The sequence below is a fragment of the Ranitomeya imitator genome, chromosome 1 (assembly GCF_032444005.1).
Source record: "Ranitomeya imitator isolate aRanImi1 chromosome 1, aRanImi1.pri, whole genome shotgun sequence".
NCBI lineage: Eukaryota > Metazoa > Chordata > Amphibia > Anura > Dendrobatidae > Ranitomeya > Ranitomeya imitator.
In genome coordinates this window covers 699,549,481-699,565,994 of record NC_091282.1, presented here as the reverse complement: position 1 = coordinate 699,565,994, position 16,514 = coordinate 699,549,481, and the positions used below count along the sequence as shown (strand labels likewise).

General features: G+C 42.6%; 1 protein-coding gene across 15 annotated transcripts in view; it reads left to right on the top strand.

Moving 5' to 3' along the window:
- Positions 1 to 16,514, top strand: part of SIPA1L1 (signal induced proliferation associated 1 like 1) — a 353,323-nt gene that overhangs the window by 310,449 nt on the left and 26,360 nt on the right. For 7 of the 15 annotated variants that reach the window (XM_069731404.1, XM_069731388.1, XM_069731380.1 and 4 more), the window contains 4 exons: positions 508 to 626; positions 6,287 to 6,732; positions 10,757 to 10,996; positions 11,425 to 11,584. In XM_069731404.1, the coding sequence (XP_069587505.1) occupies positions 508 to 626; positions 6,287 to 6,732; positions 10,757 to 10,996; positions 11,425 to 11,584 (965 nt within the window). The remainder of the gene's footprint in view (positions 1 to 507; positions 627 to 6,286; positions 6,733 to 10,756; positions 10,997 to 11,424; positions 11,585 to 16,514) is intronic. The other 8 variants (XM_069731445.1, XM_069731472.1, XM_069731464.1 and 5 more) reach the window with 2 other exon arrangements.

Sequence of the window (16,514 nt, the reverse complement as noted above, 5' to 3'; positions counted from 1 at the left end):
AAAATGGTCCATGACAAACCTGCAAAGCTGATCTGGGAACAGCAATCAGAGAAAGTTGGAGCCAGATTGATGAAGAGTCCTGTTTGACACTCAATAAGTCCATGCCTCAGAGACTGCAAGCTGTTATAAAAGCCAGAGGTGGTGCAACAAAATACTAGTGATGTTTTGGAGTGTTTTTTTGTTTTTGTTTTTCATGATTCCATAATTTTTCCTCAGAATTGAGTGATTCCATAATTTTTCCCTATGCTTGGTTAAAAAAGTAACCATTACTGACTACCACATTTTTTGTTCTTGATTTCTTTTAAGCCAGAAAGTTGCCATTTGAAATGACGTTAGTTTTGTGCCATGTCTGTGATCTGCTTTTTTTCTACAAAATTAAACAACTGAATGAACATCCTCCAAGGCCGGTGATTCCATAACTTATGCCAGGGGTTGTATGTATATATATATACCGTATATATATTTTATTTGCTTGGAGATAAAAGCTTAAAATGTCCTCTCTTATAGAGCCAACATGCCATATGCCTGCCATGTCTAAGGTACATCCTTCATACAGAGACAGCCCTACAGGAAGACTTATACGACAGGACCCCGTACTTCACCTATCTCCTCACAAACAGGGACAGGTGTGTATTAAGTTTTCTTTATTAAACTAAATTTAATTTAATATTTTCTAATTTGCTTAAAAAAAATAATTTCCATGGAAAGCATTGTTCATTTCCATTTCAGACATAAAAATCCAATTTTTATGCTGTAAATGTTTGATACTACTGATGAGCGAACATGCTCGGATAAGGTGTTATCCACCATGCCATGACAATGTGCCAAGAGTGACTTCGGTGTGCTCGAATACTATGTTCGAGTTCCCGCGGCTGCATGTTTTGCACACACGGTGATTGCCTAAGAAACAGTCAGTTCATGCAGGTGTTACAACTGTCCAACAACCGCGAGACATGCAGCCACAGGTATCAAACATATTTTTCAAGCACGCTGAAGTCACTCTGTTAGCACGCAAGCATGCTCAGATAACACCTTATCCAGGCACAATCGCTCATCACGATTTGATACATGCGGGTCCCATTACTGAGACCAAAATATCTCTAGAGCGGAGGTCACCCAACCCTTGTCCTGTATCTGTCAGACATGGCACATCATGTATGTCATAAATGTTTAAGGCAAAGTTTACACTGATTTTTTTTTTTTCTTTTTTGGGGGGTGGAGGTGGGATTTTGAAGTGGATCCTCCTCAAAACCAACATTGATCAATATTTAGCTTTTTTATATGGATCAAGCATATTCGCTTCAAAATCCACATTCTAATCTACATGCTAAACGTCTTGATGAGGCGTTTGTAACTCTTTTTATCTGTCTTTTTCTGTGCTCCTCTCAACAGATTTATGACCGCATAAAAGTAGAGCTGAACTTTGTGGTCGTAAATCGGCTCATCAGAGTTCAGAAAAAGACAGATAAAGGCCGGCGTCACACAAAAATACGGTCTGTTTTTTACGGCCGAGATACTCAGAAAAGTTCCTGAACAGCGATCCGTATTCAATGCGATGATGCGATTTTTTTTTACAAAAATATTCGTGTGGCATCCATGTGGCGAGATTGTCTCGCCGGCTTGCAAAATGGACATATAATGGATGCACGGGCTCAAATATTCATGAAATCTTATATACAGTCTATATATATATATATATATATATATATATATATATATATATATATATATATATATATATATATATATATAATTTCATACAGCTCTTTAGAGTGACTGAGGGCAGATGTTAATAGCCTAGAGAGTGACCATGGTTATTGCGCTCCCCCCCTCCCCCCCCCCCCCCCCCCTTAGCTAAAAAGACATCTGCCCTCAGCCCCCCAGAAGAGGCGCTTCTGTAGGTTGCGCCAATTCTGGCACTTAGCCTCTCTCTTCCCACTCCCCTGTAGCGGTGGGACATTGGGCAATAAGGGGTAATGTCACCTTGCTATTGTAAGGTGACATTAAGCCTGGTTAATAATGGAGAGGAGTCAATAAGACACCTATCCATTATTACCGTAATCCAATAGTAGAAAAGGGTTATAAAAAAACACATTAAGAATAAAGTATTTTAATGAAAGAAAGAGAGACACAGGGTTTTATTATTCTTTATTGTACGCTCAATCCACCTGAAGACCCTCGTTCTCCTGAAAAAAATTCCAAAATAAAAAAGCAACAATATCCCATACCTGTCCGCCTTACAGTCATGTCCCACGCTGTAAATCCATCTGAAGGGGTTAAATACAATTACAACCAGGAGCGCTACTAATGCGAGCGCTCCCGGCTGTAAAACACTGGGGAATGAATGAAATGAAGGTAACGGATAGTGATGAGGGAATATACTCGTTACCCGAGATTTCCCGAGCACGCTCGGGTGTCCTCCGAATATTTTTTAGTGCTCGGAGATTTAGTTTTCCTCACCTCAGCTAAATGATTTACATCTGTTATCCAGCTTAATTTCATATGGGGATTCCCTAGCAACCAGGCACCCTCACATGTACTTATGCTGGCTAACAGATGTAAATCATTCAGCTGCGGCAAAGAAAACTAAATCTCCAAGCACTAAAAAAAATACTCTGAGGACACCCGAGCGTGCTCGGGAAATCTCGAGTAACAAGTATATTCGCTCATCACTAGTAACGGAGCTTCGGTGACTAGCGGTGCCTTCACCAAAGCTGCGCCCCCTGGTGGCATAAACTGATATGAACTGTAGCATGAGAAAATATTCAGAAAAATTCTCACGCTACAGTTCATATGTTTATGCCAGCAGGGGGCGCAGCACCGCTAGTCACCGTAGCTACGTTACCTTCATTTCATTCATTCCCCAGTGTTTTACAGCCGGGAGCACTCGCATTAGCAGCGCTCCTAGTTGTAACTGTATTTACCCCTTCAGATGGATTTACAGCGTGGGACATGACTGTATGGCGGACAGGTATGGGATATTGTTGCTTTTTCATTTTGCAATTTTTTTTAGGAGAACGAGAGTCTTCAAGTAGATTGAGCATACAATAAAGATGTTAAAACCCTGTCTGTCTTTCTTTCATTAAAATACTTTATTCTTAATGTGTGTGTTTTTAACCCTTTCCTGCTATTGGATTAACCCCTTCATGACCAGGGGATTTTTCGTTTTTCCGTGTTCGTTTTTCGCTCCCCTCCTTCCCAGAGCCATAACTTTTTTATTTTTCCGTCAATTTGGCCATGTGAGGGCTTATTTTTTGCGGGACGAGTTGTACTTTTGAACGACATCATTGGTTTTAGCATGTCGTGTACTAGAAAACGGGAAAAAAATTCCAAGTGCGGTGAAATTGCAAAAAAAGTGCAATCCCACATTGGTTTTTTGTTTGGCTTTTTTGCTAGGTTCACTAAATGCTAAAAATGACCTGCCATTATGATTCTCCAGGTCATTACGAGTTCATAGACACCAAACATGACTAGGTTATTTTTTATCTAAGTGGTGAAAAAAAATTCCAAACTTTGCTAAAAAAAAAAAAAAAAAAAAAAAAAATTGCGCCATTTTCCGATACTCGTAGCGTCTCCATTTTTCGTGATCTGGGGTCGGTTGAGGGCTTATTTTTTGCGTGCCGAGATGACGTTTTTAATGATAGCATTTCGGTGCAGATACGTTCTTTTGATCGCCCGTTATTGCATTTTAATGCAATGTCGCGGCGACCAAAAAAAGTAATTCTGGCGTTTCGAGTTTTTTTCCCGCTACGCTGTTTAGCGATCAGGTTAATACTTTTTTTTATTTGATAGATCGGGCAATTCTGAGCGCGGCGATACCAAATATGCGTAGATTTGATATTTTTTTTATTGATTTATTTTGATTGGGGCGAAAGGGGGGTGATTTAAACTTTTATGTTTTTTTAATTTTTTTCACATTTTTTTTAAACTTTTTTTTTTAACTTTTGCCATGCTTCAATAGCCTCCATGGGAGGCTAGAAGCAGGGACAGCACGATCGGCTCTGCTACATAGCAGCGATCTGCTGATCGCTGCTATGTAGCAGAATTGCACGTGTGCTGTGAGCGCCGACCACAGGGTGGCGCTCACAGCGACGGGCAATCAGTAACCATAGAGGTCTCAAGGACCTCTATGGCTACAATGGAGACGCATCGCCGACCCCCGGACATGTGACGGGGGTCGGCGATGACGTCATTTCCGGCCGGAAGCGGTAGTTAAATGCCGCTGTCTGCGTTTGACAGCGGCATTTAACTAGTTAATAGGTGCGGGCAGATCGCGATTCTGCCCGCGCCTATTACGGGCACATGTCAGCTGTTCAAAACAGCTGACATGTCCCGGCTTTGGTGCGGGCTCACCGCGGAGCCCTGCATCAAAGCAGGGGAGCCGGCATCGGACGGTATAGTACGTCCGATGCCGGTAAGGGGTTAATAATGGATAGGTGTCATATTGACTCCTCTCCATTACTAACCAGGCTTTAATGTCACCGTACAATAGCAAGGTGACATTAACCCTTCATTACCCCATATCCCACCGCTACACGGGAGTGGGAAGAGAGTGGCCAAGTGCCAGAGTAGGCGCATCTTACAGATGTGCCTTTTCTGGGGTAGCTGGGGGCAGATGTTTTTAGCCGGGAAGGGGGGGGGGGCAATAACCATGGTCCCTCTCTAGGCTATTAATATGTGCCCTCAGTCACTGGCTTTCCCACTCTGGCGGAGAAAATTGCGCGGGAGCCCACACCAGTTTTTTCTGTGATTTAACCTTTTATTTTAACACCTAGAGCCCCCAAATTTTGCACACAGACACTTCTAACATTGGTAGTGAGGGATATATAAATATATAACAGATATGAAATGGCTTACTGTATGTAAACCATGTCTCATATCCTGTCGGGTTCGGTAAGGAGAAATGAAAAGCCGGCAATTGAATTACTGGCTTTTATACTATCTAGCTCTTATTAAATATATATACATACATACATACATACACACATACATACATACACACATACATACATACATACATACACACATATATATATATATATATATATATACACACACACACACACACACACACACACACACACACACACACACACACACACACACACACATATATATATGTATGTATGTGTGTGTGTGTGTGTGTGTGTGTGGTGTCAATGACATTTTAATTTTTCTCGCCCCCATAGACTTGCATTGGTGTATTTTTCTCGGAATACGCTGACAATTGCAGCATGCTGCGACTTTCTCAGCCCGTAAAATACGGCCTAGAAATATACGGCTGATGGGAGCTGCCCCATGGAGAAATATTGGTCCGAGTGCAATGGGTTGTTTTTGCACTTCTTGCTCGTCCGTATTTCTCTCTAGTGTGACCCCGGCCAAAAGCGTTACAAACACCTCAGCAGAATGCGATTACTGATGGATTCTTAGTTAACTCATTCTGCAGCCAGCAATGTGCAGGAAAGCAAAAGAGCGTGTGTAAACGAAACTCAAATGCAGAATGCGGAGTTCCCACTGTAACTGGGGATAATATGCCACCTCCAGTTACAGGGATAATCAGTTAAAAAAAAAAAGTGTTTAAAATATTGAGATACTCTCCTAAATAGTGTGTATAATAATAAAATACATGCATAAAAAGCAGTAAAAAAAAAATAACGGCACACAACCCATTAAAGTATTGGCTACTAGCAGTCTTCTGTGCCGACCACTTGCCGTTGTGTGACATAGTTGATATTTCCAAATCTACACAGGGTACATGGAAATTCTGGTAGAGACATATCTGCAAGCGCCTTAGGCCCTATTGTATGCCCACCGCCTGGGTACACCTGCTCCTTTCCAGCTGGCTCTTTACTTTTTTCCATTCCTGTGCTTGGGTGAAAAACACTAAAAGAATTGACATGTTGCAGAATTTTTTAAAAAAAGTTTTAAATCTGTAAGAAAAAAAAAAAGCAATGTGTGCACGAGATGTCAGAAATCTCATTGCTGGGACTGTAAAATGCTGCATTTTTTTTTTCCTTGAAAAACATAATGGGAACAAAAAACCAGCGGCATGTGAACAGGCCCTAACAAATAAAGATAGCAGACACTATAGCGCCAATACGTCCAACAGGGGCATCACAACTTCATAAGGCTGCAAAACATGGAGGACTAGACTAATCATGCTGATCGGAGAAATGGGTAGTATGTTTACAGGAATATCCAACAGGTCTGTAAGGTTTCCCCCCAAAAAAACAACAACTTTGAACAGCCTCTTTAATATTAGATGTGAAATCGCCTTTCTTCACAGACGGACAGCCATTACTCCAGCCATTCAAGCACCAATACACTTTCCAGCAATGCGTCCAGCGCTCACAGCGAAGAGACGTGGTATGACAGCGGGGAACGGCTGGAGTCGGAGCTCAGCAGCTACACCTACATCCAAGGAACGTCGGCAGACAGCGGGATCGACACCACTTTATACGGCGCTAACCATGTCAGTTCTGCCATTCCTGGGGCATCGTCCACCTCTCCACGCTCCGGCCCTCCTAAAGAGAAAGTGGCGCCTTTGTGGCACAGCGTCAGTGACGTGGGGTTAATAACTGATAGGACGTGTGACAGAGACTCTCATGCATTGGATGGGAAAAGGGAATCTCCCGTCTCTTTGGAGAATCACACAAAGGTCGCCATAGGCTCCAAGCCATTAACTAGAGAGAACAGCGCCTACAGCCTCAGCGATGCCGCTTCTCACACCAGGTAGGATGTCAGTGTTGCGCCCTGTGTCCATGCTTCTGTCACTCTGTGGTGTGATCGCAGCCGTGGTGGTGGTAGTGGTGTTGGGTCTTTTTTGTCTCTTTTTTTTTTTTTTTGCTAAGACATAATACGCATAACTGGGATTAGTACACTCTCATGTTACGTTACATCTCCTTTCCACCATTCCTTCCCCCCCTTCCTACCCCTAACATTAGAAAGAAAATCATTCCATCCCTCTCTCCCGCAAATTACTTTACCATATATAGTCGAAACTTGGTTTTCATTCTTAAAGGAGCACTAAACCTAAAATGTACATTATTACAAAGGAAAAAAAAAATCTCCTGGAGGTGCCAGAATTTTAGATTCACTAGAAGATCAAGGTCTCCACCCGCCTGACATGGCTGGGAACAGTAGAGTCCATTCATCTTAGTAAATATGAAAAGCTTTAGGTTTCGTGTCCCTTTAATAAATATTGTCACAAAGTACAATACTAAGACACACTCACATTGTACAGCAGCATATATTTGTACACAGCAATAATAGATGGGTCATGGTGGTACTTTTCTAATGATGTAGGCCACTGTTGTGTTGGGACACAATTGTCCGTGTGTGCTTGGTTGTTGTCTTGTAGGCCATTGTCTTTGGGTCAGATATGTTGTCAGGTTTTTTTTGGACTGTTGGTAACGATTGTCTATGCTGTGTTGTTTCGGGGCAGCAGTTGTCAGTCTCCTTGTGTTGTGCCTTCACTTGTCTGTGCCGCATTGTCCTGGGCCTACAGTTGTCCGTGCCGCATTGTCCTGGGCCTACAGTTGTCTGTGCAGCATTGTCCTGGGCCTACAGGTGTCCGTGCAGCATTGTCCTGGGCCTACAGTTGTCCGTGCCGCATTGTCCTGGGCCTACAGTTGTCCGTGCCGCATTGTCCTGGGCCTACAGTTGTCCGTGCCGCATTGTCCTGGGCCTACAGTTGTCCGTGCCGCATTGTCCTGGGCCTACAGTTGTCCGTGCAGCATTGTCCTGGGCCTACAGTTGTCCGTGCCGCATTGTCCTGGGCCTACAGTTGTCCCTGCAGCATTGTCCTGGGCCTACAGTTGTCCCTGCAGCATTATCCTGGGCCTTCAGTTGTCCATATGTCATTTGTGGAATTTGGTCATGAACCGTCTGCTAACCTAAAAAACTGGCTATTGGGATAGTATTAGAAGCTTGCACAGTTTTGTTTAGTGTTATTATCAATCTTTGCTCCGTTGGTTGCACTGCTCTGTATGTAAAGAACTTACAGAAATGCAAATGTATGCTCAAAAGATCAGATCCAGTATTGGTGGTAATTACAGTCACGCATATTTCCAACTGTCTGTAGAGCCAGCACTGGTATTTCACAAACCCACATTTACAGTATGTATTTTTATTTTATAATGGGGCTGAGCTGCAGTACCTGACACAGCCACTATAAGGTGTACTGAGCCGTGCCTGGTAAACAATATGGCAGCAACCCCGTCCAGGAGTTGCCAATCTAAAAATGATAGCCTATTCTAAAGGATTGTACGCAATTATTATAGCTTTAGAAAATATTTTTAAAAAGGAGTTGTCCACAACTGGACAATCCCTACTTAATTAATTCCGGACCCTATAGAAAATTAAATTAGAAGCATACTCTCTTCCCGAAGGAGCGCCATTCCAGCGGTCTGCTCTGCTGTTCCTGGTGGGTGACATGGCATTGTTGTCACATGATCACAGCAGCCAGTCAGCGGGTGCACTAAATATAAACTTTCATATGTTGGATTTAAAAAAAGAAAATAATGCAAAAGACGGACATTTTTAACCCATTGACAAGTCCTCTTTAAAGGGAATCTGTCAGCAGGTTTCTGCTATGCAAACTGAATACAGCAGGAGATAGAGGCTGAAACAGATTTCAGTGATGTGTCACTTAGAAGGCTGTGTGCTGTTGTTTACTTAAAATTAAGGTTTTATCACCTGGAGACTATCACTACCTAAACTACAGCTCACCTGCCTGCTAGACCAACCCTGAACCCCTCCTCTGATAGGCATCTCACTATCAATAGACAATGTGCACAGAGAGCTGTGGTGTGGGCGGAGGAAGCTTTCTCAGCTCTGGCTGCACCCAGTAAACTAAGTGACACATTGCTGGAATCTGGGTTTCTTCCTTCATTATGCTGCTCCCAGACGAGGTAGTAAAAACCTGCTGACAGATTCCCTTTAAGGGTTCGTCTGCTTTCAACATTGACTATTTTTATAAAAGAAAATAAAAACAAAGGGTGAACCTGGAGGAATTGTCCATTTTCCTTGCAGTGATACCACTGGGGAAAAGAAGCATTACACTGTTCCCATCAAACAACTTTCCAAGTAATGCATTGAGGTGACAGGTCATCCTGCGCTCGGGATACTGAACATAGCCATTTTCTGCCTGCCTAGAATGGAGGAGAACCCCGATTAGACTGCATTTTCTAATGTGGTGCTCACAATCCAGACACTAACTATGCTGCAGGTGAGATTGGATGTATACTACTACTTGTACATCTGTGCTCAGCCTCCCGTGTGGACTCTTGCGAGCACCTAGATTTATTAGGATTGTCTAATTTAATAATATGGCAGGCTAATTGTTGGACATAATAATCTATTTTCCTATCGTGTTCAGGTCACCTTCAGTTCTCTACTATTTGCACATCAGGTATCAGGCAAAGTAATAGCTACAAACCTCCCCAAAAGTCCATTTACACTGCAAGATTATAGTGAAACGAGTGTTCTTAGGAAGGCTTATTTTGCAATAATTTTGTAGTCTAAACAGCCTGCCGATCACCCACTGAATGAGTAGAGCACTCGACCGTCGGGTGAAATGATCTTTTGGTTTTCACAACAGATCATCGTTCCCGGCAGCACATCGTCTTATGTAAACAGAACGAGAACGGTGGCAGCCCATACACACTGAATTATCTATTACAGATCTTTCAGCGCACGTTTTAAGAGATTTTTGCCCGTGTATAAAACATTTATCGGCAGTCGTTTAACACTGTCACCTTTGCCGCGAGCATACATTTGTATTTTTTTCCTTTTATTTGTAAATAACCGTTCTTGTTCAGAATTCGGAATCTATTTGGTTTGACCATATTTAAAAGACGTGAACACGACGGACTGGCCAGAGTCCATGTTGGGCAGTTAAACCCTTGATAAGAGTATGATTTGGTAATCTTTATGTATTTTTAATACTTATATTTTCTAGCTACTACCAAATTTTTAAAACCTTTTCCCAAACATTTCTCCCCAAAAGCAGAATTTAATTTTTAAAGAGTTTGTCCACTATTGGGAAAACCCCTTTTTAAACGAAATGTTCGGCCCCGATAAAATAATAACGCCTGTACTTGCCTCCCGTGCTGGGTCTATTCTAGCTGTGTTGGCACTCGCGGCCCTGGGGCTGTGATGCGGCAGAATGACACGTGATGTCCGGCGCCCAATCAGAGCTGGTGTCACTCACTGTCTTCGGACAAACTGAACATGAAGAGGAAGTCCGGGATGAGCTGCAGTCCTGGCTCCCTCTTCATGTTCAGGTCGTGTGAAGACCGTGACGCCAGCTCTGATTGGGCGCCTGCGTCTGGTGTCACAACCCCGCATGGGAACCCCGGGGAGAGTGAGTGCCCACAAGGAACGGAGCCAGCATCGGAGGCGAGTATAGGCTTTATTATTTTATTGGGGATGAACATTTCATTTATCAATTGGTTGCCATAGTTGTGGACAACACTTTAATATCTGAACACAAAATGATTAGTCCACCCAATCAGTGTGAGCTTAAATTTGGCAAAACCAAAACTATCCGTCCCAAAACGATCAGTCATCTTGTCTTGCTGTGGGGGCATATTTTTTTTCCTTTTTTAGTTATGGCTCATGAATGCCCCGCACATGCAGCATTTACTAAAATATGTGGCTCCCCATGGTCCCAATCCTGGATATCATCTAGATTATTTACAAAGTGGGTGAAAAATCCAAGAATTAAGATTAGCTTTTTCTCATTCTCCCCCAGCACCATGAGCTCTCGGCACTCGGCAAGTCCCGTTGTTTTCACTAGTGCCAGAAGTTCACCCAAAGAAGAGTCTCATTCTGCCACTTCCCCACAGCTCGCGCCTTCTTTCTCCTCTTCCTCCTCGTCCCCTTCTGGTCCTAGGACTTTCTACCCTCGCCAAGGTGCTACCAGCAAGTACCTGATTGGATGGAAAAAACCTGAAGGGACTATAAACTCTGTGGGCTTTATGGATTCAAGAAAGTAAGAGCCCTTTATGTTCTGCTCGTAAATGATGTTGGCATATAATGTTCTAATCGCTTGGCGCGTCTTCTGAGGTTGTATATACTGCAATGTACAGCATTGGAGAGTACGCTAGAAAACTTGTGCTTCTCTTGCGACTTTTTAGGGATTTCTTTTTTCTGCATGTTTGTAGTCTCTTCCGTAATAATAACTAAAGATCACACAGCGCTTTACACACATGGCATAAGACAGATCAGGTTTCTTCCTAACCGGTATCCATGCATGAGTTTGTGGTGGCCATTACAAAACGTAGATGTCATTCTCCTTTCCCTGCTTTCCTCCATATCTTTCCTCATTCCTTGCGATAAATAATTCAATATTCCACCATAAGCCAGTCTTTAATTCTTAAAGATCTCTTCCTGAACTGCTTCTGTTTCCTTCAATGAAAGAAGACATCAGATTGATTGTGTGGAGATGCCACCTACAAGGCTGCGTGCATCAATAAGGGATCTACAGGCTTCTCCAAAGAGAGTGTCCACAGTCCACGAGGAACTTAAGAAGCTTATTGACATGGAAGGGCCACCTACCGGATCAGAGAAGCCTTTAAAGGTACTACATCAATGCTGCACGTTAACTGGTGTTTTTGGGTGGATGGACTGATGGGGAATGTAATGTAGACATGTGGTGAATATTTACGTTGCATGAATTTCTTACACACTGCATAGTAATTCCCGCACATGCTCCGGCTAGAGTACTTGAAATGGCTTGTTCTCTCCTACATTAGATGGGCATTCTCTGAAGGGCATAAAGAGGATGTCTTAGAATTAGGCTAAAAGGCGGGGAGTGGTAGACAAAATTGGGAGTGGATCCGACGGTCTTCCATTTAGCCGCACTTTTTTTATTGCTCTTTAAACTACCTCCAGACTGCCCACAGACTAGTCTATTAACGTCTGCTGCGGGAGTGGTGAGTCGGCTGTCATACACCGCTAGATTCGCTATAGAGAAGGCAGAGAAGGTTTATTACCATCTCTGCTTTTCCTATTACTGTATACACATTGCTGAACATTCGAGGAAATCATGACAGCGCTTCGTCCCATAGCTCTGTCAGCTCTGGTATAAAGGCTGTTGTCCTAATTTTTTCCATCTTTGATTCCAGCCCCAGTTACAGGCGAAATCAAATATAAAAATGTTGAAATGCTCTGAAAGATCTTCTATGACATCACAAGGTGATGAAAAATAAATAAGCTGCAAATAAATAGATACATAAAAAATGCGCTAAATTAGTGTGCACTCAACTCATTAACCCCTTATTTCAATATGACATATGGGTACGTCCTTGCAGGGGTGGCACCGTGTGGAGAGGGCTCAAGAGCTGAGCAGTCCTAACGTGTCTGATGCCGGCTGTATTACGGAGCTGACATCTGTGTCTAGCAGCAGCAGCCAGAGATGAGCTCTGTTGTCTGCTATTAACCATTTAAATGCAACTGTCAATCTCTCACAATGGCTTTAAAGGGAACCTATCACCCCCAAAATCGCGGGTGAGCTAAGCCCACCGGCATCAGGGGCTTATCTACAGCATTCTGTAATGCTGTAGATAAGCCCCCGATGTATCCTAAAAGATGAGAAAAAGATGTTAGATTATACTCACCCCGGGGCGGTCCCACTGCTGGTCCGGGCCCCCCATCTTTATCAGATGACGTCCTCTTCTGGTCTTCATGCTGCGGCTCCGGCGCAGGCGTACTTTGCCCTATTGAGGGTAGAGCAAAGTACTGCAGTGTGCAGGCGCTGGGCCTCTCTGACCTTTCCCGGCCCCTGCGCACTGCAGTACTTTGCTCTGCCCTCAACAGGGAGGAGCCGCAGCGTGAAGACTAAGAGAGCGTCATCCTATGAAGATGGGAGGCGCCGGACCAGCAGCGGGACCGCCCCTGGGTGAGTATAATGTAACCTCTTTTTCTCATCTTTTAGGATACATCGGGGGCTTATCTACAGCATTACAAGCCGGGGGGCTTACCTCACCCGCGATTTTGGAGGTGACAGGTTCCCTTTAAATGGAATGCGGACTGGTGCGCGCACACATCGACTTGCTTCAAAGAAATGTAATGGTTTACCATCTCAGGTGGTGGCCTGTTGAAGGCCCCCATCACTGTCATCTTGTACTTTTAGGCCACAGGCTGAATATCATAGGGGACAGAGATTTTTACTATATACTACAACACTGTGGTATTAAAGTATTAACAGATTTTATGGTAAAAGCATAACAAAAAAAGAAATAAATCTGCAGAATTGTTTTTTTTTTTTGTTTTTTTTTTAGCTACCACTGCCATCCTGATAAAATGCAAAAGCGATCAAAGTGTCGTATGTACCCCACATTGGTATAATCAAAATGTCAGCTGCCAAGCAACAAACAAGCCATTCATACAGCTCAATCAATTACAAATAAGTTTGGTATCGCTGTATCGTACTGTCCAAGAGAAACATGTTTCAGAGGGATTTGTACGACAGAATTAACACTATAGGAGCAAATATGTCACAATCTCTATTAAAGGGGTATCTGTCACCACGTTTTTGCTATGTAATCTGAGAGCAACATGATGCAGGGGCAGAGACCCTAATTCTAATGATGTCACTTGCTGGTTTGTATGCTGTCATTTTAATGCCATCACCAGTTTCTCTGCTTCAGATCTAGCAGTTCTCTGAATGCTGAGCCCTGTACAACCCTGCCCACATCACTGATTGGCTGCTTTACGTGTACACTGTGCATAGGCATAAAGCTGTCAATTGGTGGTGGGATAAGGGTTACACAGAGCAAGTTGACTGGTAGGCACAGGATACATAGTTCTGTGTTGATAATCCCCTGTTGATAAAACACTGATTTTATGTGAACAACAACACACAGTTTAAGTGACACGTTGCTGGAATTAGTCTCAGCCTTTACATCATGCTGTTCTGTTTCATAGCAAAAACATGTTTTCAGATTTAAAAAATAAAGATCTTACAATTTTCTCCATGACAACCGGGGCTATTTTAGACTCTTACCTTCCTATTGTTTCAGGAAACAGCACATGTATATAGCCACTATGGTAAGCCCTCAATCGTATCATTTGTGTTGAAGTGTCTAATGAGTGTGTGCAAAGGTCATTGTGAAGGAAGGAGGAGCAGGCGACCTGTGACATCACCTATTGTGATTGGTGGGTCCTGTGTTATCAGCCGTGTATGCAGGTGTTACCTGTCAGTATACTCCTGCCTTAGCTGATAAGAAGCCTGCTGAAAACGCTTCCTAAAAAGCAGGGTTTATGAGTCTTAAAAAAGCCCCGGTGACCAGTGTGAATTTTGCAATATTACTGATCTAATATTAATATAAATTTCAAAAAAAGAAAGTGTGTTTTCATATCACAATCTAAAACAAATCCTGATTAATACAATAGGTCATTGTCTGATGATAGCTTCCTCTTGAGGACACACAAATATTGGAAATAATTATATTTTTTATTACCAAACCTCCATTAAAATCTCTTTTAAAAGAAAAATCTGAATTTGTCCCATTTCAGTGACTTTCACAATGCCGTCCAGAACTGAAGCCACGACAGATTTTCAGTATTTGTAATCGCACTAAGTGCGCAAGGCACCGTACAAGAAAATAATCCCCCATGGAGCTCTGAGCACTTTAGAAAGGTTCATCCAGGGCACACAGTTTCCATGACAACTGTGCACTATATTCTCTCCTCTTATTTTATTTTTTATCTTTTTTTTTTAAAGCCAAAAAATGTGTTAGAATATAGCAGGTTTTATCGGGATGTCAATGCTCGCTTCCCATAGTGAGCTGACGGGTTTTTCTGCTTGGCTTTACAAGTGTGTCTAAACCTGGTGCTATTCGTTACAGTGTTGCTCGGGCTTCGTTTTGCCACGGCCTTCTTTGTGGCGAGATCGCTTTCTGTCTCCCCATCTAATTCTTCTGACACAATTCTCTGAAGATGGCCCGTTGGGTACTTCCTTGTTATGTGTCATTTTGGCATTTTCGGCTGACGGATTTCCTAAGCATGTCTAGCAGTAAACAGAATATAACGTGTGGCTGAGCAAAAACGGAACATTCCAAAGATGTTCTGGAAATTAAAGCCATTTCCCAGCCGCCCTCATTATCTCATTAGATTTGTGCCAATTAGCAGATAATCTTTTTCTTACTGGTGTTAGTAGCCTGTAATGGATAATCATTGTTCCCCCGGTGCACTGCACTACTGATGGGCTTGTGTTTGTACACCGCAGCTAGGCAGGGAACACTGGTAAGAAAGGAGGAGGGTCTCGGATTGCCTTACCGCCCCCATACACATTAGCTGGCTGTCAATACAGACAGGTTCGGGTGACTGTGAACTACATATGTGGACGCCGGCTGACTGAGGGTCCGGGGAGATGTCGATTGCTCGTCTCCCATTTCGGACTGCTTATCGCATTGTTCTCCCTGAGATAAGTCGCCGACCTACACATCAGTCGGCAGATTTCTCATGGAGAACACAGGAGCGAGCGTTCAGCCGAATGAGCTATCCAATTTGTATGGCGAGCTTTAGACCACATAGCAAATGTAGACCCCATAAAAGGGAGAAATTAGTGATGTAAATATCATCACATTATAAATTACATCCCAGAACTGCATAGTGAAGGTGGACCGTGAAAAGTTCCTTTTCTTATATTTGTTAGGATTACTTGTTTTTGTTTTTTTCTTTCTCCAGCAATCGGAATACTGGAAACCCAGATGGTTTGTCCATTACTCAGCATATGATATATGCTGCACAACTCATCATTCAATGTTTCATAATAAATTCGGAGAAGCAAGATAAATAGATGAACACACAACAACTAAATGACTAATATAGTTTCCTGAAATTTCAATGAATAAGGCATGCAAAAGGAGATAAAGACATTGAAGCAAGCAAAAGATGTACAATATGTCAAAACATATCATCAGCTAACAGGATAAGATATCAAAAGACATACAATGTATCAAAGATATCATTTACACCAAAATAATAAACAATGCACATATTCAGCCTTGATATCCAGGGGAGCCCAGAGATGAGAGCAGACTTTTACAGCTTATCTTGCAGTTTCATTTTTCGCTCCTCTATTCTTTTGTCTAACTCAAACTATTATACCCCACTCCAAGCCCCCCGATGTCTCTGGGCAGAAAGCTAAGATGTGCTAAATCTTTCAAGGCTCAATAAACAAATGTATTGTGCATGTTCTTAGCAATCATCTACGAGTGGTGCCTGCTATTTCCACTTTCTAAAGCTAAATCGTAGCTGATAATAACACTACTAAAGGTGTAGAATCCAACTGAACCATTACATTTACCCTTTCCAATACACAAGTAAGGCATTGGAGGTTTCTAAGGAAAAATAAATAACTGGGCTTGCAAAATAAAATAAGTAAGGAGATCTCTATTCAGTGGGCAGACTGGCCACTCTTGAATGAAAGCAAAAGAAGTAAAGTTCTTTTCATATAAACATTTCACTTCATGGCTAAAACCACAGCTTAAAGGGGTTGTCCG